Raw genomic sequence first — 24,470 nt, forward strand, 5'->3', positions numbered from 1 at the left:
AAATTTAGCCTACTTTAAGGGGACGTTGAGCAAATATATGCCGGGAACTTTTTTGTCTCGGAATTTCATGGGATATATTTTCGGCAGGCGTGATCCGAGAAACGTTTTGGGTGCGAAACGCGAAATGATAAAATCGAGTTTTTGGTTGTCCAATGATTTCGAGTTTCTGTGAGTTATCTGTCCTAACGTGAAATATCACCAATCTGGTTGTTCTTGTTAACATATTAAACCTGATAGACACAATGGCAAAAATTCGGGGTATTATAAAAGTACTTCTGTTTTTCGCGTTACATGTCGGTTTACATATAGGGCTTTCGAACTCTCCAAAACAGTTTCTCTCGCGTTTTACACACCGGCGCGTGCGGCATTTCCTAGCTTATAAAACTTTATATTTATCGTATCGCTATCTCCTGCAGGATAGCCATCACTACACAACAGACGCGCAAAATTGTATTCAGTGTTTATTTGTCACTAAATGCAACAAATTCTACATCTTAAACAATAATTTAACTGCAAACCGTCAAACGGTTTTGAGGCTAGAGTAAACAAGTAATTGGCAGACTGGTAGTAAATGTGTGAATGTGTAAATTATTTTTTGAGTCCTTTGCTTTCTAGGAAAGCATCTTGGTTTGGCTCACGACCAAGAAAGTTCTTCAACATGTCTGAGGCATCCTAAAAATAATAATAATACAATAACAGAACATTAGGCATCTGAAAAACATACCACCATTTTCCTTTGGAATCTTAAAACTGTTGTCGCATTTTTGAAATGTTTTATTCTACAACGCACTTTGGGTAAAAATCGTGACTGCCTACATGAAGAGCGGAAGTCGCAGAATCTCGGACTGGAAATTTCTTATCTTCAGAGCCGTTCATTTCTCGTGCCAAGGCCCCACCGGCTACGACAGGCAAAAAGGGCTATGGGGACGAGAATGATTACTTACCAGCGTACCACCAGGCTGTAAGATAAATGTTCTGTAATCAAGTCCTACTGTAGGGTTCATAATTCCTTCTTTCTTAAACCGGGCATGAAACATGTCCATGGAAAATACTTCACTCCACTGAAAAAGGCAAGAATATAAACATCAAAATAAAGCCAAATAAATTCTCAAATGATTTAGAAAATACCATAGAGTAACGTTAACAAGAGCCGCCCGCCTCACCTTCGAAATCTGAATCACAAAATCCTTCAATAAAAACCCCTCTAAAATACATGCATTTAACTCTAAACGAAGTTTATAACTGATTTCCTTCGCTAGTTATTAAGTCCCTCGCAGTAGAACTTGTTTTGTTACCGTAATTTCAGTCTCAATAGTTTTAAAGCGCAAACATTTTTCCGACAGCAATAGGCTCCATCTTCAATCAAACTAAAGTAAATGCAACAAAAGAGTACTTTTGAGCAGAAATTAAAGCCCAGATCTTCTTCTGGAATATTACAGTATCCCGAAAATTACCCAAATGAATGGATGTTCCAGTTACGATCTAAAGATGCTAAATTTAAAGAACCAAAAGGCTTGGCCAGTGAGAGTTGAGCAATTCTGTTACCCATGACAAACAAATGTAAGGTTGCAAATAGGCCATTTCCGAGTTACCCTTCGCCTCTGTTTCAAAACGAGTCTAAGTGCGAAACCATTCATATGAAAATGAGTTTTACCTACAGGTCCATTTTTATGCAAATCGAACTCATTTTCATTTGAATGGTTTCGCACGTAGACTCGTTTTGAAACAGAGGTAATGGGTAACTCGGAAATGGCCTATTGCTCGTTGTAGCTTCGAATTTACGCCAGTCAATTCTCAGTAAATTCACCAATAGGACGATCTATTCAAATAGGAATTCACCCTATGTTTAAAAAGTATAGCAATAACTGATTTCTGTCTCACCAGATATCCGTAATATTGTGCATCGTATCCTCCAGCGAGATGACCAAAAGATGCCGGCATGTTGGTGTCTAAAAGATAAATTCGTTTCATTCATTTTAATTATATTTGAACATTATCAGCAAAATATAAATAATGAAATTCACTGTCATTAAGCCCCGGCCAAACGAGGATGAGAGTCGATGAGAGTTGACTCTCATGAGTTTTTTTCAACTCTCATCAACTCTCATCACCTTGGGCCAAACAAGAGAAAACTCTCATCGACTCTCACAAAAAAGTTTGAGCATGTTCAAAGTCGAAGTGCATGAGAGTTTCAGGCCAAACGAGAGCAAGGGTTTGAACTCTCATCAACTCTCATCCTCGTTTGGCCCGGGCTTAACGCATGTAATTTAAAATTTAATTTAACTGACCAAATGGCTCAGAATCAAGAATTACATTACTGAAGAATGTGAAGGATAATTCGCTAGAAAACTCCAGAAACTAATCACCTACTTTAGGCACTACACCTTTTGGGATAATTCGTACTCCAATGCGAGTTCTGATTGGTTTATAGTTACCCTTGGAAACCAGTGACCAATCATAGCTGGTTACTCAATTTATCCCAAAAATCTTAGTGCTCGGTCCCCCTGGAGTTTCTGGAGTGAAGATTACAGATGCAAGGCTCCTATACAAACCTGGAGTGGAGGCTATGCGGAGAATCTCACTTGAAAGTTTGGCGAAAATCTCTGCGGTGTTTGCCTGTTATGATTAAATGACATGGCTCTGTTATAAACTATTCCCCATTTGTTTAAGTAAAATCAAGGTATTCAGAAATATGATACCCAGTGAGGACATTAGGAAAACAAAGGAAATGAAATAAGTACTACGGTACCTTAGGTTGAGTGTGAATTGTCTGGTCAAATGTTGCCAGCAAAATCTGAAGGAAAGAAAAAGAGGAAAAGGCGTTATTGCAAAAAGAAAACTACAATAATTACACTTTACAAGTACTGGCTGTCTAAGACCAAGCCATTTTGCAATATCACGTTTATAATGGTGTAATGAGTAATAGTGATTACATCTTTATTTTGAAGTGATCGGGATGGCAATGAGACAGATGACAATAGCAAGGAAAATTAAGGATGTTTAGTACACCACGGTTTGCTAGGTTCTTCTAACTATTTGCTGGGACCTTTTTTTACTCCCGGGGGGAAAGGGGGGGGGGGGGCTCCCCCAAAAACACAAACTATGGACCGAGCTCAAACCAGGACTGCACGATTTGAACTCCAACGCACTAATCACTCCTCTCGTGCTCAGACAATTTACTATCACTTACTTGTCTCAAGTTAAACACACCAGTGTTTGCATTACGAGATGCTATGAGCTTTGCAAGCATTTCGTCTGGAACTGCACTAGAATCTATGACAAAAAAAAAAAACAATTATAATGTCAATGCTTTCAAAATCGAGCCAATAATGTAATTCTTATGATTGGCTATTACTTAAGACACAACCGAATCTCTGCTCTAACATTATAGTATGACGGGAATTTTTTCAGGTTGACTGCCATTAGAGGTAATTGTGAAGAACAGCTCCCGCTAACCGACTGTCGGTCAACTGTCGGTCGATTGTCGGTCGTCTGTCGGCCAATAGTCGGCCGTTTGTCGTCCGCACAAAAAAGGGAGATGTCTTTTTTAAGGAGCAACGTCACGATATCTTTATTCATTTTCTGATTACTTTGAAATTGAAGGAAACATCAAAATAACAGTTTTCCCAAATAGGAAAACAACAAAGGAGTAATGAGAAACCGAAAATAAACAAGGATGGTTTCAACTGACGAATATTACGACAGATTTCGATCGACAAACTTGAAAAAACTTGCCAATTTTGCCAAGATGCGTTGTCCGTGACTGACGTCGCCCCTTTAAGTAGGCTATTCTTACTGATCCAGGGCTTGGAAAACGAAAACAACAACAACTTGAATTCCATCTTGCCCTTCAGACAAGCAACTCCTAAATTCTTCTTGCCTGGACAGTCGCATACTTGTCTTAGTTTACTTTTCATGATCAATTGAGTCGTCAGCCATTGTACGACATGACCAGACAGGACTTTTTTCGAGATCTCTTGGTTACAAAAATTTCAAGTATTTAAACATTTCAAGTCTTTCTGCAATGTCTTAATTCCATTTCCACACCTTTATAATGGGCTGACATGCGATGAAGAGGTTCCTTTTCCCAGCACCAATTCTCCAACATCTGAGATGGAGCTTCTACAAAATCTCTTTCCACGTGTGTACCACTGTAATGGAGGAAAAAAATGGGAATGAGACGACATTATACATTGACCTCTTGCCTAAAATAAATTCTACTGTCAATCCTTTGTGGTATAAACTACTAAAAAATAAACAACTTCAAGATATTTTTATTTACCATTTTTAGAAGAGAACAAATACTTATAAAGCAGTAGAGTACTTATATAGGGCCACAAGTTATTACCAATGAAGAAGTAGTTTCCAAAACCCTAGTAGTTCAGAATGCCATTGTTCATCTCCATTTTTTTCACAGCATGAAGTGACTGCCCCGATAATAACTTTGCCAAAACACAATACATCTCAATGATCAGTTAAATGCACTGTATATCAGGCCTTTGTCCCCCCAAAATGTATTGAAAAAAAAATAAAACATTTTCACAGCAAAGTTACATTTACCTGAACAATGCGAAATCGGCTTTTGCACACAACTGATGCATCACATGACCAAACTCATGGAAAAACGTCTCCACCTTAAAGTTAAGTGTGTAAGTTGATTAATAACTATACAAGTAAACGAGCCGAAGTTGGAAAGTGGCAGGTACAGTTCATGCAGATGATGCTCACCTCTTGATGCATCAACAGTGATGGCTGCTCTGCAGTTGGTCTGGTAAAGTTGGCCACCATGGCAGCAACAGAGTGCTGTAATCATACACAGAAAGTGTTTAAATTAATGTAGTCAAGACTTGCTGCAGGCATGCAATATTTACTTGTAAATGGTTGCAACTACATCCAGGGAAGCTACCCCAAAAATATTTTATACTGAGAGACTCTGCCCCAAGATAGGTTCAAACCCTTACTCTTTAGTATTTTTGACAGGAAAGGTAACCCTTTCACATACCACTCTGCAAACAGACGGGTGGTCTCTTTATTTACCCCCCCCCCCCTCCTCCTCCACCTAGAAAAATGGTTTCTTGTTTGTAAAGCCCCCACTCTATCAGGAGTAGAAACTAAGAAAAAGATTCAAACCTCCTTGTGCCATTTCTCCAGCAATAAAATCTTCATGCACATCAAATATGAAAGTCTTAACTCTATTTTTGAAGCCAATAAATTTTTTCCATTTGGCTAATCAGACAGGTGGTATCTTGCATAACCCCCCTACCCCTTACAAGGAAGGTCCTTGCTGAGTACACTTGTTATGACCACTTCCCTAAAAGACAATTTCCCCCTACACCTTTCTGTACTCCAACAAGTAACATCTCTACCCTTTTATATACTTCCAGACTGAAAAAGATACCCCTTTTGGATGGAGCCTCCCTGTACAGTCCACTATAGGGAAGACCCCCACGTCTGGACAACTTCATGGCCCTACATCATCTACATTGTGGATGGTCTTGCAAGGAAGGCATTGGGGGGGGGGGGGGGTAAAAGACCTTAAAAATATATAATATATATTGTCTAGTAGCGTAGGTCTGTAATGCCATGAAAAGCCGCTTAGCATTCACTGAACCATCCACATTGTAAACACATAATTTGCATGCCCTTGGTGGTAGTTTATGATGCTTACTATAATTGAAAGGATGCTGTTTATAATAATGTGCTCAAATTTGGAGTAAAGGAAATAATATTGTTCAATACCTGCCTGGTGCCATCAGCCAGCAAACATCCTGGCTGAAAACAAATTATAAACAATTAAATTTTTATTAAAAAAAGAACACATAGAGCTTATTCTTAAATGCAAAATTAATGATCATTAGAACATTAACCAAAATTTTATATGGAAAACATCAAGGCAGGTAGTGGGACATTATCACTCTAGATCAGCGCACGCCCACCCATTTGTCTGTCTGTCCGTTAATCAGTCAGCTTACCAATAAATCAAACAAAATTTATTTATTGAGGGAGGAACATAATAGCTATAACACTGAATACACTTGTGGTCCTCCTTAAATTGATAAATATCTTCAGTCTGTATAATATAATGTTATTTTCTTTTTCTGAAGAAAATAATCTCATATGCAAATTTACAGAGCAAATAAAATAGAAGAATTACATAAAATCTTACTTCCTTATTCAATCTAAAGAATAATGATTGTAGACTGTTTTTATTATTTTATGAAAGACGTAAAAATCCTATCCCTAAATTTACTTACTGATTATTTTATTTGAGTCAGCAGAAAACTACTAAACTTGCCTACTACTAACAAAGTAGTTGATAATTAAATTAACTAACTATGATTTAGCATTTGACATAAATGATGAAGGCAAGCCCTGGTTGTCACCCTTCGTTTGCTTTGTTAGAGTACTTGAAGACTGCTCTTAAAGTCAATACACATTGATGTGAAACCAACAAAGTGGCTTGACTTTAGGGACTCAACAAATATTTGACACCAGTGTAGCTTAACCACAGTCTAGGAGAGAACATTGTTTCACATACATGTTCAAGCTGCAGTTATCAACCTACCTAAGTGGCTTTTTTTTATTTTAGTTTACAGACTTCTCACAAGTTAATATAAGAACCAACTTTTAAATATACCTGCCAACTCTCACGCCTGCAAGTTAAAAACTTCGATCTCACGCCAACTCAGGCTTACGAACCAATTTCTCACGCCTAGTCGAAAAATGTGAGTTATTATAACCATATTCGACACACTTTCCAAAAATATGTTAACTCAAACCAATGTGAGAAAAGAAAACTCCATGTAAAATGAGTAAATGACGATACTTTCCCTCGACATCTCAGAGTTTTGACAAGAAAAGCATTGCGAACAAGGTCGTGTTTAGCAAAACACGTCCACGCACTGGGATCGGGATATGTTTGGAACGTCTTTGGAATATTTCGGACGTCTTCGGAAAACTTCGGAAATGGTCGTATCGTCTTCGGAAATCCTGGCACTCTCAGGATAAAAATCTCACGCCTTTGACCCAGAAAAAGTTGGCAGGTATAACTTTTGGAACTCAATGTTCAAACATATAGCAGGAGTCTAGCTTGTTTGGGGAGGAACACTTAAATTTCATAATGTGAACAATGTAAATTGCTAAAGCTTTGGGTTGTCACAAAGTGTGAGGCCGAGAGGCTGGGATGTGATCCATTCCAGTTAGCCTAAATAGCACTTTGGTTAGTTTAAATGGCACTCTGGTTAGCCTGCAGTTAGATTAGGTTGCTTGAGATAAGCCTTCTTATTTGGAGAAGGGATTTCTGCCTAAATGTGTGCCTTTTATGTCTTAATGCTGCCTTGCTAGCACGCCTTGGTAGCTTGCACATTTGAAAGACTCTTTTTGAGCACAGTATTTGAAGACTAGGCTAAAAGTCAACACACATTGATGGGAAAACCACAAATGTGTATTGAATTTTGGAAGTCATCAAATATATTATAGCCTAGCACAGGCCTGCAGAAGAAAACTATTTCACATCCTTGCATAACCTTTAATACATGTAACTAAAATTCACACACAGACCTTTGCCATAGACGAGGCAAGATCCTGTTAGGGGGTTCTAGGGATATGCTCTCCAGAAACTGAAGTTTGAAATCTGGAAGCTTTGACTGAGATTCTTTCAGGGACATTAATTGTTGAAAACATTATTGTTGAAAACACAATATTGTTGAAAACACAATATTGTTCAACTGGGGATTGTTTTCCCAACAAAACATCAACTTGACCAACTTCAACTTCAACGGACCAGACTTATAACATCATCGACTGACAACAACTTTTCACTTGACTCTGAAGATGACTTTCGATCAGGTTGTCGAAACGTCAGTCACCAACAACAGTTCTTCTCAGAACTACTCTCACCCGGACGATCACACTATACGACCTACTGATACTCCTAGGTTCATTTACTGTAAAACATATTTTGTTTTTAACTTTGGGCAAAATCTAGTCAAGGCAGGCACATGCCTTGTTACGGCCATGTTTTTTCTTCTTTAATTACTCCTGTTGACATACCTGTAATCCAAAACATGCTGCATGGCTGAACTTGCCTTCTCTTGGAAACAAATCAAGGTAGAAGTAGCCAATAATACTAGATGATGCAACATCTTTAACACTAAACTGTTGCAAAAGGAAGAAAAAATAATTATTTGCATTTAAGTAAATCCATTTTTCTTACCAATTTCAAATTTCAAGAAGGCAAAGTGGCCATAACGGTGCTAAGTAATATTATTGTTTTCATACTATAAATACTCAAGAAAAAAAAAAGAAAAAAAACATACTTACCATCTGTATATCTTTGTTCCACACATGTGGATCTTTTATTTCTTCAAATTGCAATCCTAAAAGTTCCTGCAAAAAATACAATTTAAATAAATAGACAATATAATGAACTAAATAAATGAAGTAAGCAATCAAGCAGAGTTAACTTTATAACTATTTGCTGTACACTACACTGGCTAGGGTTTCCCAACATTTGTTACAATTTTACTTCTTTAGCAAGCCTTCCTAGAGAAATTAAAACCATTAAATCTGGTTTAATGTTGAGTGGGGGGGGGGCGGGGGAAAAAAAGAAAAAAAAAAAAAAAAAAAAAAAAAAGAGAAAAAAAAAAAAAAAACCCCCCCGGTTTAATTCTGTACCATGAAGTGGAAGGGGTTCTAGCCTATCACAGGGATAACCATCTCCTACCTTCAGAATTTTTTTTAGGTTTCCCTAACAGAGCACCAGTACCGAAGTACTGGGTGGAGAGAGGAACTGTTCAGGAGAGTTAAGTGTCTTGAAATCACCAAAAAAAACAATAACAGGACCCAAATTGGGTACAGGCTCAGGTGCTTTTTTTAATGCCATCAAAACAGCCATCTTGTTTAAACTGCCAGATTTTGGTGGAGATTGGTAGCTGGATTATCAGGTTTCCATTTTATGCAAAGCATCAAGATTTCACAATAAAAAGATCTATGTTTCACTGTGAGTATTCACACACTAAACTTTTACCTGATAAATATCCAGTAGACCTAAAAGGAAAAAATTAAAGACAGTGAATACATTACTGATGATGTCATGAACTGCAATTTACAGCCAGATAGTCAGTGAATTTAACAAGGGTCAATACACTAGCAATCCTGGCCAAAAGTCTTGGGACACTTCACCTGTTCGCCTAAAAAATTAATGGTCTTTGTCTTTGTGTACACCACTCCATCTTCAATGAAATTATGTTCAACTTTATGTCGATCTAGCAAGCCTAGGGCCAATTTTTCCAACATTGCTTTGTGGGCACACTCATCTTTATTAGTTAGATGATGACACGTCACACTAACTCTTAAACCAAACAGGCCAAAACACAACACCAGGGACTATTATGTACCCTACAGTACTCTTTACACACAGTGATTTGGGTTTTCTAATGCCCCCATTACTTATTTGGGTACGGAGAAGTGTAGGAGACAAGGCAAAGGGTATATATATCATCATCATCATTACTATAATAAGTCAAGTTTCTTAGAACCTGGCCAGCATAATATTACCAGTTTATTACCAGTAATTAATATTATTATTAATGTTACCAGTTTATTAGTGCAGAATGCACTATTGTGATGGTTTGGTGGGTTGTCGTCTGCTAAACCCCTAAACCACTAACCCACTAAACCGCTAACGCGGTGTAAACTTTTAATCACCAATTAATTAATTAATATCAATTAATTAATTATTTCTGTTAGGGGGTAGGCGGTAGGGAGCAACAGACCGTGTGCCCTTGGTAGAATGGAAAGTATATTTACAATACAATTGAAGAGCTCAAAGGTATATATTTGTTTCAGAAAGTACTATGCTTTCCTTGTGGTACTATTCTATCTGGAAGAAAATACTTTGTGCTAAACGCATGCGCAGATTAATAGACGTCATGAACATCACGTAATTCTTCCTGCGGAAGGATTCTTGTAGACTCCGTGGCGCCAAGTTAAAACTGCAAATTAATTGAATTAGACACTAAGGCGTCATAGCAGTTCATGTGAAATAATTCTTGCTATGGCAATGCCGTTTTCTTAGAATACATGTAGATGATCTGTTGTAGCATCTCATAATTCACAAAAACCAAATTCTTAAATTAATCGATAATATCTGTGTTATAATCGATGTCGCCCTCTTTGCAGAAAATAAATCACGTTACCATGTCATCACGTAACATCTGTTTTCGACAAAAACAACGGTGTCATGTTACATTCGTTTTCAAGGAAAAGGAAAATTATCTCGTTTGCTGTTTCAATATCAAACTGAAATTCAAACTAACGAAAATTAAAATAGCAGGGACGTGTTTAGAAATTTTGTAACAAAGCCTAACGTGGTGTGCTTTTCAATGCGGTAGAATTCTTGTAGAATCCGTAGAGTTAATTTAATCAGACTTAAAGGCATCACAGCAGTCTACGAGAAAAACAAAGGTATCATGTTACAAACCTTTGCACGAAAAGCACAAATATCACGTTTGCTGTTTCAATATCAAACTGAATTCAAACTAACGGAAATTAAAATAACAGAGACGTGTTTAGAAAGTTTGTATCAAAGTCCAACGTGGTGTGATTTTCAATGCGGTATGGTTCTTGTAGAATCCGTGGCGTTAATTTAATTAGACTTAAATTAGAGTCATGTTACATAAGTTTGCACGAAAAGTAAAAGTATCACGTTTGCTGCTTAAAAACTCTCAAATCAACGAAAGTGTACATGTACGTAAAACACAACGGTTCAAATGATTGAAAACTTCCTTAACTAAGTTAAGTTTACCTAAGTCCTTAACTGTTGTGGTTTGAACAGCCAGGGTTCGAATCAACAACCCCCGGTCTCCCAGGGATCACCAGTTTAACAGATTCAGAGACCAGCAAATTGAGAAACATACCTTTGGTAACTACATTAAGAGGAAAGTACTCTTTTAACTTGTTTTGATCCACTGCATAGTTCTTTTCCTCCACCACGGTCATGTAATATCGCATATCCCAGTAGTTGATCTTGCCATCATACTCATGCCCCAATTCTTTGCACTATAAAAAGCAAACAGTGCAATTAAGTAAGAAAAAATCACAACCAACTTTGGTTTCAATTTTTTTTTTTTTTTTTTTTTTTTGGGGGGAGGGGGGGACTTTCTTTAGTAGACTATACAGGGAGGACGCACTGGAATTTAGGTAATTAGAAAAGCCTATCAAAATATCTTGAACAGGTACAGCTTACAGCTGATTCATCCAGGTATTTTAAGGGGTTGTTCAGGTGAAATATTCAGAAAAGGATGCAGTATTTCTATCGTAGATATGTGAAAGGAGTACCATTTTCAATAAAAGGTATTAAATTTTGTAAAAAATGGTGAACAAAAGGGTAAAAAGTGTTCGGGCAGCTTGGGGCAGAGCCTTCCCAAATAAAACTCTGTGGAGTACCCACAGGGGGTAACATTGTTTTTGCATTACTCCATCATAATTACTTAATTTGCAATTTTTATATAATAATATTAGTTCTACCTATGCATAATAATCTACATGTAAGTGTTCTAAGAGATAGAACAAAAAATTATTCTGTCTGTACAGTTGCTTGATTACCTCAGCCTCTTTCAACCGGAGCATTTCTGTCAAGTCAGCATCTCCAAGGGGTCTTAACTTGGCACACAACTCGGAAAGGAAACTGGAAACTGCTTCTGCTGTTTTGGACATGCGTAACTAAAAGAAAAAAAATAGAATTTACCATGGTTTCTTAATTTGTGTTTTTCAAGAATCCCCAAGATCTTAAGTTTGTATTATTATTTGTAAAATTCATAATAAATATTCATGCGGGTGCAAACCAATCCCAGTACCATATTCAGATCACATGTACACAACTGTAAACCCCAATACAAATCAAACAATAGAATTAACTTTTGATACAGACTCCTCCTCAGCTAATTAGTATTCATTAACTTTAGATACAGATCTGTACTGATTCGCATAACAATACTTTGCATTCAATTTATTGTTTTCATTTCACAAGTATTATTCGGTCCGATCTGTTGGCCGTTTACAATGGCTCGCCTATCGGCTCGCCATTGTAAACGCGCATACAGATCTCCCGCTCATATTTTATCTACTACTAATTAACAAACATTAAGGTATTCTTACTTCTGTAATGTAACTTGCATGAGTTGGATAGCCAAGAAGGTCTGCCATCTACCATGAAATAAATTCAATATCTCTATCAGTACCCTTTTAAATTAAAGTTAAATTTAAGGATTACCGGTACATGTGCCTTAATAAAATCTTGTAAAGTGTGGTTCCAGAAAATGTCCACACTTCCCCCACAGAAGGGATTGGAAATTCCTGGGGCTGAGGGGGTCTCAGAGACCAAAAACTTTGAAGGAAATGTATGAAGCTTAATTGGACTTTCCAGAGGGGCGGGGAATATAAAAAAAACAAAGGTCTTCTTATGGGCCTTAATAGACCGATCTCTGCTCCTGGTATCTCTGACTCATAAGTATAAAATAAATTAATGTTGAAGAATCAATGAAAATAATATACAATTTACCTTTTGTCTTAGTTCCACAAGTTCTTCTAAAATTGGAGTGTTTTCTTGAATGCATCTAATTAAAAACATATTAATACTAATATTAAATACTAATATTTGACCGACGAGCTATTCTTCCCCATAGGCGTACGGGCCGGGGGGCGGGGGGGCTGCAGCCCCCCCAGTTGCGAAAATTTTCGGGCAAAACGCAAGAAACTCGGGCAAAAGCACTTGGGATAAAAAATATTTATATTTAACTTAATTTACTTATTTTATACATTAATAAAAATATGTAGTTATTTATTGGGTCCGGCTTCTACAACACGACAAAACGGTCAATCTTAAAACGTTTAAATGGCTTTGCTGCCGATCTGCCAATCGCTAGCAGCCTGGCATTTGCTGCAGTTCGCGCCAAACGTTCGCGCCAATTCACTAAGGCGGGAGAACACGTACCGGCGTACGCTTTGTGAATCGTGTGCTGCTCACATGAAGTTTAGTTTCTGTCGAGGCCTTCGTGGAGTCAAAGTTAATGTTGTGGAAGAAGAAAAACAGTTCAAGTTTAAGATCAAGAAAGGAGTTCAAGTTCAAGATCAAGAAGAAAGTGTCTTAGGGTCAAGTGGTCGACAAGGCGAAAGGTAAATAATTATTATTTGAAGTCAAGGCATTTTGTCGGCTTGTACCAAGCCTGAGATAAATATGTGCCAAAAATGCAGGCTAGCTCTTCGGATCTTTGCCCGACTGTTTTTGTCTTTTTCCTCTGGTGTAGTCTTAATTAAACGCGTTCATCTTAGGTGAAAAATTTTGGAAGAACTCTCCAAATTTGCGTGAATGCAGATTAAAAGCAACAATGTGAGTGCGTTGCAGTTAATTTTAGATAAGAAGAAACGCTTATGACAATTTCGCCAAAACGGCATATTTTTTCGAATTTTGGCAGGGTGCCCTTCGGCGTGTTTAAAGGCGAAATTTCTCATTCAGTGAAAGCTTGTATATTTTTAGACCGATGCATAATTGATCCATCATGATAGCAAAATGCTGACCACGTGTGCAAAAGGACCGTGTGTTTCATCTTAGTGTTATCTTGTACAGTCCCGTGCGATTTGTATTAAGAATACATGAAACAATTTAAGAAAAAAATCCTTGAATGAAAACTTATAATCTTGAATTTTTAATAAACATTACTCAGTACGTATAAAAACATCACAATGCATTATGCTCCGCAACTTAGTTTTATTATGCTATGCGTTACGGTCTTTTTGTCACGCTTGAAATCCGATGCTTCACTCTATAATTGAAAGCGATTAAGCGATTTATTCAGAACGTAAACGGATACCGTAAGTACTCTATTCAACGTCCCATTTTCAGACTGGAAATCAAAAGGTAGAAGTGAAACTTGAATTATGACGGATCAAGAGGCTGAAAGAGGAAAAAGAAAACGCCTTTATCGCCAGCGCGTTATTTGTGGTGTATGTAAGAAGGAACTCGATTCCGATTATAAAGATAATCATTCCAGAACTGTGCACAAAGGAAAGAAAGTTGCTTTCACGATGGTACGTGAGCGTAATCAGAGTCAGCTTGCTTTTTTCACCAAGAGCTCCGCGGAGTCACGGCCGTCACAGAAGCTTTTCAGATCGGACAACCAGGCTGACGCGCATGACCAAGCTAACACTAGTTCCTGTTCGAATGTACAAACTGATGGCATTGAAAGAGTTGAAATCTCGCCTGCGTCGGTGGTTATGGAACTGCAGGATGACCAAGATGAACATGTCTCTTCTCAGGAAGGAGCTGAAGAGCCTCAACCATCCTCGCCTCAAACAGTAGAAGTACCGATGGAGCCTGAAGTACTAGTGGAGATGACTGTGCAGTTACCGAGAGATGACAACGCAGTACGTGAATCAGGGATGGTCACAAGTGAGGGGCCGCAGCAACCGGTTCTCCGCGAATATAACCCGCAAAGATTTGGGACCGAGACATTCACTAGAGATTTCCAGCCAAAGTGGTTCAAGCAATATCCTTGGTTAAATTACTCAGTAAATGGAAAGGTTGCAACTTGCTATGCTTGTTCGACGTTTTTAAAGGATAACGCTTTCACGTTTTCCAATTGGAAGAAACCTGAGCGCCTTACAAAACACCACCAAAGTGACGCGCACTCTCTGGCGATGACAAAGTGGTTGCAATACCGCCAGATGAAGAGGAAATCCTCCTCTATCATTAGCATCGTTGATGATGGACATCGTAAGTACGTCCAACGCAACCGCGAGTTTTTACGTGTGATCATCGAATGTCTTTTTTACACTGCCCAACAAAACATCGCTCAAAGAGGTCACGAAGAAAATCGATCTAACCTCGGGCAAAGATCAGATGTCAACAGGGGTAATTTTCTAGAGCTTTTGCACCTTCGGTGTAAAGACATTCCTTGGCTGGAAGAGACATTGAACACTCAGTTACAAAACCACGCTCAGTGGACCTCGCCATCCATCCAGAATGAGCTGCTTGAAATTTTTGCTGACCTCATAATTGAGCTTATCTGTAAGGATGTGAAAGATAGCGGTTGGTATGGGATCATTATTGATGAAACGTCCGATATAAGCCGAGCCGAGCAAGTGTCTTTTTGCCTCAGCTACATAGCAAATGGTAGCAAGAAGGAAGCATTTGTTGGTTTTCATGCCACAAAAACAACAGACGGTGCAACTCTTTACGAACTAGTGAAAACAGTTATCAACAACTTGCAGTTAGATCTCCAGAATATCGTCGGCGAGTGCTTTGACGGAGCAAGTAACATGAGTGGTGTTAATAAGGGACTTAGTGCACGAATGAAAGAATGCTCCCCCTCGCAATCTATGTACACTGCTATGGTCATTTGTTAAATCTGGCACTGCAAGACACCATGACAACAGTGGAACCATTGCGAAATACTCTGGGCACAATTCAGAGCCTGTACAATTTTCTAGAGGCTAGTCCAAAGCGACACGCTTTGTTTGGAGACATTGAGACTGAAGAAGGTAGTCTGCTTAAGACATTGAAGTCTCAAAGTGTAACAAGATGGGCATGTCGGTGGGAAGCGGTGAAATCCGTCGACCAGCAGCTCGAGCGAATAGTGAAGGCATTGTTAGTATTATCCACCGACAAGGACGCTAAGACATACTCGGAAAGTCGCTCGCTTCTGCATGGAATGTGTGATTTCCAGTTCGTCCTCGGTCTGTGTGTTTTGAAGATTATTTTATCTAATACAAGCAGCCTGAGTGCTTATCTTCAGGGAAAAACTGTGGATGTTATCTCGGCGAGGCGGAATGCCAATTTGACTTTGGCGACTCTACGAAGCTGCCGAAATGAGGAGAGTTTTACCTCAGTGTGGAAACTGTGTGAATGCATCGGTAATAAGATGAAATCGTGGATTTCTGACTCGGAGTTTTCATTCCGCGATGCTCGTGTGCCGCGACGCCAACCCTCAACTCGCTTACAAGCTTTGGTTGGGGAAACTATGCAAAACGTCAATGCAGCGGCTCCGCCATCAAAACCAGAGGACTACCATCGTGTGAACACTTTTTACACCTCCCTGGATAAGGTACTGGCCGAAATCGAAACTCGATTCAGTGGCAATGACCAAGATGTTCTTTGCGCATTAGGTGACATCACTCTAAGTGATTCGCCAACCAGTGCTAGCCTCGATCGGGTTGCCAGGCACTACAACCTCGACAGGGAGCTACTCCAGGCAGACCAACGCCTCTTCTGTCAGTTTAAGGCAGCACACGTGGAGAAATCAATTAAAACACCAGCAGAAGTCATCGAAGTGTTGAGCAAAAACAGCCTTTATGAAATGACCCCAGAGTTTTCAAAGGTCGCGTCCATTCTGGCCGTCATCCCGGCAACGTCCTGCTCAGCGGAGCGCTCATTCAGCGGACTCCGACGCTTGAAGACCTACCTCAGGAGCACGATGGGGCAAAATAGGCTAAATAACCTCGCCATCGTGTGCATTGAGCGCTGTTATGGAAATCAAGTTATTGTAAACAGTATGGACAGAATTATTAACACTTTCGGACAGCGCCACGGAAGGAAAAACTTTTTCTTTTAATTACTTTTTTAATTTAATCGAAATGAGCTGACTTGTCAATAGGCTTCATAGAGTATGCGAGGTTTATAAACAACTGGTTTTGGAGGCATTACTATAGCAGTTTCAGTAGACGTGTAAATTGTGAACCTTTTTGTTTATATCCAAATTCCCACGCTTTCACATTCGGGCATTGTGTGAATTTTTCGGGCAAGAAGATCACCGCCCCCCCAAGTCCGAGTGTGCCCGTACGCCTATGTTCTTCCCTCACCTAAAAAGTCCCCATCCCAAAATAATAATTCAGTGAATGTAGTATTTAAAATTGAATGATACTGTACTATTTAAGAGAAAGGACTATTTAAAGGAAACAATTAGGACAAAAATTACAGGAAAAACAAAAGGCTTTAAAAGCATATTGAATTGGCTCATACCAGAAACCCATAAGGGTTGAAACGTGTAACTCCCTATGATTCGCATTGTACAAAGCGTTTGCACATTCGTTTACACTAAGTACCATATTTGGAAATTCACGAGAAAAATTTAACCAATCAAAATGACTATATTTGGATTAAATTCACAGCGCGCGCTAGCTCGCGCTCGATGGCGTAATCTTGTTTTTGAACAAGCTTGGTTGAATAAACTTAAATTTGGTTAAATTCCCCTGTTTCATCTTCACAAAGTAGTCTGGAGAACTTCGCTTCGATACACTTAATGTATGTCTTTAGTTTCTGTAAGACATTTACGGCGTTTAGGTCAAAATTCAAGCAACTTACCGCAAAAACAAAAATTATGTTGCGTGTGTCATTACGTGTATAAAGCATTCGCGTACACATTTTTCGTGTTTCCAAATATGGTACTTAGCCTAATGAATATTCAAACGCTGTGCGCGCGCGTTACACGTTTCAACCCTTATGGGTTTCTGCTCATACATGTACCTCCTGTTAAAGGCGTACTCTATTCTTTGCCTAGTGCGAGGATTGGAAGCTTTTCTCATGATTGGAAAGTAGTGAGGATACTTGAGAGTGACTTTGTTTAGGCCAGCATCTGTCTAAAAATAGAAATAATAAGAATCTGCACAATGTACCATGTAATAAATTAAGAGTAAACATAGACGGCTGCATTGGGCCAATGTGCCCCATACCACCGGAGCTAGCCTCATATCCAGGGTTAGAAAATTAGTGCTCAGCCACTCGCCCAGCGAAAGTGTCCATTTCAAACTGAATACAAATCACAGATCACTAGCCCGGTTTGGCAAGTATGATTTTCCCATCCAAAATTTATTACTCAAAATGAGTGTAACGTCCTACTCTTCACTGTAAAATAATCTACACTGTCAACAACCCGCTTGGACAAAAATTTCTGGTTCATTAACATAATTATTCACATTCGCGAATCAAAAAGAGACGGATATTTTCATTGAAGTGGCAAGTTGACCACCTAATGTCAAATTTATGTGCTTAAGAATTAAAGTTGAATATTTTATATTTGAGGGGGGAGGGGGGATAAAAAGTTTTTATCATTCGATGCAATTTTTTCTTCCTTTTCATTGGCCGAGAGCCCACCACGTGATCTGCAAATAACTGCCTACAAATAATGGTCTGCTCGTGCGCATTAGCATCTGACAGTGATTTTGCTACAAATAATATTCTGCTCATGCGTGTTGTGTCCGCTTCCGAGAAAAAAATGGCAGCTAGTTTTCCAGAGATGAAGAAGAGTGATTGGATTTTTCTTCTAGGCCCGAAAAAAACAGCGAAGCTACAAAGAAGGCAATGGAATCTCCTCTTATTGTATTTTGGCACTATCTGAAAGAAATAGAATTGGATGAAGAACAGCTCGTATTACAAAGGCGAAGTTACGCTTTTGCCTGTATTAATTCAGCAAGAAATAGTGGGATTTCCACGCAGTTCCCAAAGGTACTTTGTGCGAAACAATGTCAGTGATCGGATGATAAAACAATTATTGAACTTGGTTCTCGCAAAATGTCGTGATTTGTCAGTGTCTTGCAGTTCAATTAATTGGCTCAGCCTTTCGGCTTCGGCAAATAATTGATCTGCTCGCCACTGACAAATCCCGATATTTTGCTCATCCTTGTCCAATAACTGTTAATTGTCTGTGTGCGGAGTGTGGAGGAGACTGGGCAAGTGAAACATTATGTGAGCAAGTGCAGTTCACTTGCCCAGATGGTGAGTGCTCCAAAATTTTGGTTTCCAACCCTAGCCTGCTTTGGAAGTTTCTATAGTGTCATTAAATGACTAGAAGTACTATATTTCTACTCCCTCGTGGATGGGATGCTTCATGTAGATTGTGATCATAAAATTTTTGCCCAAGACATTTATCTTATGTGACATGTCGTAGCCAGCCAAGTCATGCTACTCACATGCTGGATTGTTTCGTACAGCTTTAATTTCAAATGTAGAACATGTTGAACAAAAGTTTGAATTGCACCCCTACCCTTGCATTTTTTACAAATTCAATTTAATATTAATAATATCAATTTACTAATTACCTTTTCTAAGTTGTTTATAAAATCATCTGGCAATCCAACTACATGAGAGAATGAAAGCAAAATGTTATTTGAGGGCACTGGAGAACTGTTTGTCCTTGCCTGTTTTGCTCCCTCCACCCGATCTGGCTGCTAATTTGTGAAAACATTTTTTCAAACAGTACTAAACATTAAAAAGTCCCCTTTAGTTCTGTTTGAGGTACCTGCCGATAACTGATATGATTTAAAATAAGCCCCTTCAAATAAGGGCCATCCTCTCCATAAATCCCCCCCCCCTACCCTGAGGGCTTGAAAGAACTTTTAATTACAGTAAACACCCGCGTGTAAGAACCTACAATTTTCTAAGTTTGGCAAAATAGGTTCTTGTATTTGGGGGTAGTTATTGGTAATTTAGGCTAAGTAGGTTCTTAATAAGGTTCTTAATTTCTAAGGAGGAGCCATAGTTTTTGATTGTACGAGAAGAAAAAAAATGGGTTTGGTCATTCATTATGCAGCATTTATTCATAACTGTATTGCTTCAAGCCTCATGCAAGGTCCAAAGAAGACAATTACAGTCTATGTGAATCTGTCTTTTCTTTATTTGTTTGGGATGTTCTGTTAAAAATGTTCATAAAAATTTTCTATAACTCACATATACAAGAACCTGCTGAAATTTGCTTGGCTAAACAGGTTCTTATATTTTGGGGTATTAAAATGGCAAATTTCTGCCAGCAGGTTCTTAAACCACTAGGTTCTTACACGCGGGTGTTTACTGTATAAGAAATAACTAAGTTTTGTTAGATCTAGATTTGCAGTGCTTACATAGCCAATTTTTATTGCTAACCCCACAGAAGCAGGCTAACTTAAGCTTGACGCTAAGGGTCTAAATGCATGAAATAAAGGGTACATCGGTGCTACACATACCCAATTCTTCATTTGTAAATTCTAGGATTGTGTTCTCCTCATTCAAGTTCTTGTTGAAGTCGATGGAAAGATTGCTCATTCGTGTCTTAATTGCCTTGATTTCTGTTTGTACTTCTGATGGTAAATGAAGACCTGGCCGACAAAAGAAAATTAAGTTTGCATTATGGCTATATATATACCAGACTGAGTACTTACCAGTTAGATTTTTATTATTTTCCCTTTTTCAGATAATTTATGATAATGAATTTGCGACAATGAAAAACAAAAAAAATCAAACTGGTTTGAAAAATTTTAAACCAAAGGTACATTTAAACCAGAAAATACATGTACATACAACAAAAGGAACCGTTCATTTCCAGATGTAAGCAGCTGATCAAAAAGCCTACACTTTCCGACAATATACACATGTAGTACACTAGAGTGAGAGGTGTTGTTGTTTCTTTATAACTCAGATCTAACTTTTGAAGTTATAGACTGTGCCAAGAGCATGTCCAAGTTTTTTCCTACAACAGAGGCTGTTACACTCGAGATTATGATAATGAATTTGAGACAATGAAAATCAAAAAAAAAATCAAACTGGTTTGAAAATTTTAAACCAAAGGTAAATTTAAACCAGAAAATACATCAGGGTTAGAAATCTTGTGCCAGAATAAAAGAAAACCATTCGACCTGTATACAGAACAGTGGTGGATCTAGACCTTCAGATGGGGAGGGGGGGGGGGGGGTTAGTATCTAGACCCTAGAATAAGGGGGGGACCTGCTCTTGAAAAAATTTTCTAGGCCTTTTGGGCCTCTATTTGCTCTAAAAATAGGAGGGGGGGGGGTGGCGGGCCCCTCACCTAGATCCGCCAAGTGCTGCAGACACCTTTTTGTGAGAACAACTCTACCTTTTTTTCTTTACTTAGAATCTTGCTGAAAACATACATAGAACATACCATTTCTTTTCCCATATTTAATTAACCTCTCCAAAACTCGACTAGCCTCAGGAGACAAGGGCTCTTTATGTGTCTTCTATATTAGGAAAAAATTGAAAAAAAAACACAATATTTTTCAAAATTAATTATTGGGTTTAATAACTTATTTAATGTGAAATAATTATAACATACATTGTATTTGAGTGTAAAACAAAACTATATTATTTTAATTCTGATAGTTTTCTTATCACCTGAAAAGCCACAAGATTATCAAAGACGTCCTTCCGCATGCTGTAAAACAGTAAAATAAAGAAATATTATTAAGTGATCAGTAGTTCAGTGTCTGATTCCTGTACCCAGTGCACATGTAAATTGTAACAACGTAAAACTAAGCTCATTACATGTACATCTTGTAAAATAAAAATAATGCCTTTACATTCTCGTCCCAAAGGAGCTGACATGATATTTTGATCACAATCAGCACCAAGAAGAATGACCTCTGCTGGCTGATTGACCAAAAGGAGTGTGGCCTCTGCAATGTTCTTTCCATTTCAAGCAGATACTTGTACCGCGAATTCTTGTAAAATGTTGTGCTAAAAATAATCATTTGATATTTTACCTGACTTCCACTTCAAATTCAGAAAGCTTCTTATCAGCTTCAGTGCTGGCTGCTCTGATCTCTTTGTCTAAAATAAAACAACAATCACACATTATATTATGTTTACAAAAGACAGGAGGGCAGGAGACTAGGAGAAAAGGGTCAGGGAAAAAAGAGAAAGGGCAGCAGGAAATCCAAGGAAGCGAGAAGTGTAAGCAGAATTCCCAAGGCAGTGGAAACCAGGAGAAATTGAGAAAAATTTCGGAAAATTTCATTGTACAACCCCGATATAACGATATGCCAAGGGAGCAGTGAAATTATATCGTTATATCGAGGTATCGTTATATCGAGACTCCCGATATAACGATACGGCCGCAAAATACCCGAAAATATTGTTATATTGGGGTAAAATTAAAATGTACCTTTTTATTGTATATTATTTAAATAATTAAACTTGTAATGAGTATCAATAATTAAAGTTCAAGGAAAACACAGGGACAAAGGCATCGGCGTTAAAATCCCGGCGACGTATACGTTTGGTCACAAGAAGGAGTCAAAGATACTAAAATTGAGAGAACTATTAAATTACAAGGAGGATAAAGAGGCATCGTAAACTGAAAGCTGTTGACAAAAACATTGTAGATTACTGTACTCGTTTATATTAAATTCAATTTTTATTTAAATTGTAGTACTGATATTGTAATATCCCTATATCGGGGAAGATTTTACGCTCGGTCCGCTAAATTCCCATCGTTATATCGGGAATATCGTTCTATCGAAGATCGTTATATCGGGGTTCTGTCCCATACATTTTACTGTAACTTTTGCAGGGACATAGCATATTCATCGTTATACCGGGGATATCGTTATATCGAGGATCGTTATATCGGGGTTCCACTGTATTTTGCCAAAAATATGGGACAAAGAAGAGGAAACCACTAGTACAGAAAGGGGCAAGAAGTGGGAGAAAAAGGTATGGGAGTGGGAGGCAAAGGAAGCAGGAGGTTCAGATCCCCTTGTTTCCCCCCAGGGGGGTACTCCGGCTTGTAGATGACGGGGATGATCGAATAGAGACAAAACTCAGGACCCAAAAAAATTCCCTAAGTCTTCCAACATTGCCCAAAAAAAATTCCTGGACCAAAAATAACCCCCCAAAAATCCCTAGTAAAATTTTTTACCCCTTAATTGCCAAGGCCGCGCCAAGGCAATTAGTTTGATTTTAATACCCAAAAAATCCCCTATTTAAATAAAGTCACCCAAAAAAATATCTGCCAAATTCTTCTACCCAAAAAAATCCTTTGCACATCCCTGTCACTTCCCGGAGTACCCCCCCCCCCCCCCTGGGTTCAGATCCCCTTGTTTCCCCCTGTAAAAGGTATGAGAAGCAGGAAGTTTAGACCCCGTTCTTGTGTCTCCCTTACACTGATCTCTGCAGAAGCAGTTCAGCCCTTCTCCAATTATTATAAGGTCATATGCATAATTACTTTTTAGAGTGGTTTGCAATTGAGTGGCATAAAACCAAAACCAAAGTAATTACTCCGACCAATCACAAAGGACACAGACAGTCCAGTAAACCAATCAAAAGTTGAAGCAAATACACCTAGCTGGCATAAAACGTGGGAAAACATGAGTCACAATTGGTCTTGGTCTTTTTATATCTGATCGGCTGAGAAAATGTCACATTGTTTTTTTTTTTAAACCAATCACTACATGCAAGTGAAGCAAATAATTTATGCAAAACCAAAGCAAATGTGAATTACTTTTGACACTCAAGTGAAAATCATTCAATGGGAGTTTGTGCAGTTCCGGAAAATATCCATAAAATATCCATAAAATATCCATACCCACCCCATGGAAGGTCATTGGAAATTCTGAGGGGGTGGGGGTCTCAAAAGCCAAACTTTTAAAAGGCCTGTATGAGACCTAACTAGAATTTCCAGAGGGGTGGGGGATTCAAACAAAAAACCTTCCACACGGGGGAGGGGTACGGATACTTTCTGGAACAACACATTTGTACATGTACATGTACCTGTGGAAACATGTTGTGGGAAATCCAGAACAGACTTTGCTGTATGATATTCAGTGGTATCGTCACACAGGGCCTAGGTAAATAATCAACAAAAGTGTTTTAAGTGATTAAAATCGGTTACAATGTAACACATTTTCTCAAAATCAAAATTTCCTGAGCAAAATTAATGGGACCTAATTAATTTACATAAGTATACATTGGCAAAATTTGATTTACACTATCCGGGTAAATACAAAATTAAGTTGCACGTTGTCAACTTTCTTTCGAAATCGCAAAACAAATTTAATCTGAAGTTTTCAATCTTTGACATGACCTTTCAAAAGTGCTGAAAGTGTCACTTAAATCATTATCACAACTGCTTAATTTAATCGTTTCCTCGCATTTTAAGAAGGCTTATTTATTTTTTAAAAGCTTTGTGAGACGAGGAAGAGAAATTTGATCTTATTTTTCAAGCGACGGTACAAATTTAAGAGTGCTCAAAGGTCTCCAGGTTACACGTCTTGACAAAATGCAACAGCTGACAAACAAGAAGTCTATTTCATTGGCAGAAAGCAAACTTCTCCGTCAAAAGTCTTTGCTTTTAATTGCGAAATCCCAACAAAAGCACCATTTTAGGTTTGTTAAAGAAAACGCCTCCGTCTGCATGTAAATTCACGACAACATTGTCTGATAAAGGAAAATCTGTACACGTGAAGAGCTCGTGTATTGATTATCTGGCGATCAGCATATGCACACAGACACGTTTTTACGTACCTTCAAGGAGTTTTCGTAAGTCACTTCACCTGGCTTCAGCGAGCCAACAGTATCGTAGACTCGCTTCGATCGCTCAATCAGCTCGTCCGTTCGCTTAAGGATTTCTTCTGCGGATAAATCCCATCGCAGTTTTACGCCCTCAATGGTCGCCATTGCAAAACCCGGATAATTTCAGAAGGAAGAC

At 38.4% G+C, this 24,470-nt stretch overlaps 2 protein-coding genes across 3 annotated transcripts; one reads left to right on the forward strand and one right to left on the reverse strand.

Annotated features, from left to right (window-relative positions):
• Positions 1 to 446: 446 nt before the first annotated feature.
• Positions 447 to 24,439, reverse strand: LOC144638825 (thimet oligopeptidase-like). 2 transcript variants are annotated; one of them, XM_078498107.1, is made up of 25 exons: positions 24,287 to 24,439; positions 23,534 to 23,606; positions 21,526 to 21,592; positions 21,158 to 21,197; positions 20,928 to 21,003; positions 19,993 to 20,124; positions 19,093 to 19,130; positions 17,522 to 17,634; positions 12,563 to 12,617; positions 12,160 to 12,207; positions 11,608 to 11,724; positions 10,920 to 11,061; positions 9,029 to 9,048; positions 8,323 to 8,388; positions 8,053 to 8,157; positions 5,740 to 5,772; positions 4,729 to 4,803; positions 4,561 to 4,634; positions 4,048 to 4,151; positions 3,191 to 3,273; positions 2,750 to 2,794; positions 2,553 to 2,616; positions 1,882 to 1,949; positions 945 to 1,061; positions 447 to 672 (listed from the first exon to the last, which is right to left on the reverse strand). In XM_078498107.1, exons 1-25 carry the CDS (start codon positions 24,437 to 24,439, stop codon positions 589 to 591), a joined length of 1,992 nt encoding a protein of 663 aa, XP_078354233.1. In that variant the 3' UTR covers positions 447 to 588. The 2 variants fall into 2 exon arrangements, with proteins under 2 accessions (XP_078354233.1, XP_078354234.1); XM_078498108.1 differs by lacking the exon at positions 9,029 to 9,048 and having other exon boundaries at positions 10,900 to 11,061.
• Positions 13,675 to 16,839, forward strand: LOC144639026 (zinc finger MYM-type protein 1-like). The gene is made up of 2 exons (XM_078498290.1): positions 13,675 to 15,371; positions 15,404 to 16,839. Exons 1-2 carry the CDS (start codon positions 13,939 to 13,941, stop codon positions 16,608 to 16,610), a joined length of 2,640 nt encoding a protein of 879 aa, XP_078354416.1. The 5' UTR covers positions 13,675 to 13,938; the 3' UTR covers positions 16,611 to 16,839.
• Positions 24,440 to 24,470: the final 31 nt, after the last annotated feature.

This window comes from Oculina patagonica, chromosome 14, assembly GCF_052425735.1.
Source record: "Oculina patagonica isolate OP01 chromosome 14, crgOcupat, whole genome shotgun sequence".
Taxonomy (NCBI): domain Eukaryota; kingdom Metazoa; phylum Cnidaria; class Anthozoa; order Scleractinia; family Oculinidae; genus Oculina; species Oculina patagonica.

Bases quoted from the DNA above. Each gene is read 5' to 3' on its own strand.
- LOC144639026 (XM_078498290.1), top strand. From the start codon at position 13,939: ATGACGGATCAAGAGGCTGAAAGAGGAAAAAGAAAACGCCTTTATCGC. The intron at 15,372-15,403 runs GCAATCTATGTA...TGGTCATTTGTT, and splicing joins ATGAAAGAATGCTCCCCCTC to AAATCTGGCACTGCAAGACA.
- LOC144638825 (XM_078498107.1), bottom strand. From the start codon at position 24,439: ATGGCGACCATTGAGGGCGTAAAACTGCGATGGGATTTATCCGCAGAA. The intron at 12,618-17,521 runs GTACATGTATGA...GTTTTTAATTAG, and splicing joins GAGTACGCCTTTAACAGGAG to ATGCATTCAAGAAAACACTC. The intron at 1,062-1,881 runs GTGAGACAGAAA...TGCCTTTTTCAG, and splicing joins CACAATATTACGGATATCTG to TGGAGTGAAGTATTTTCCAT.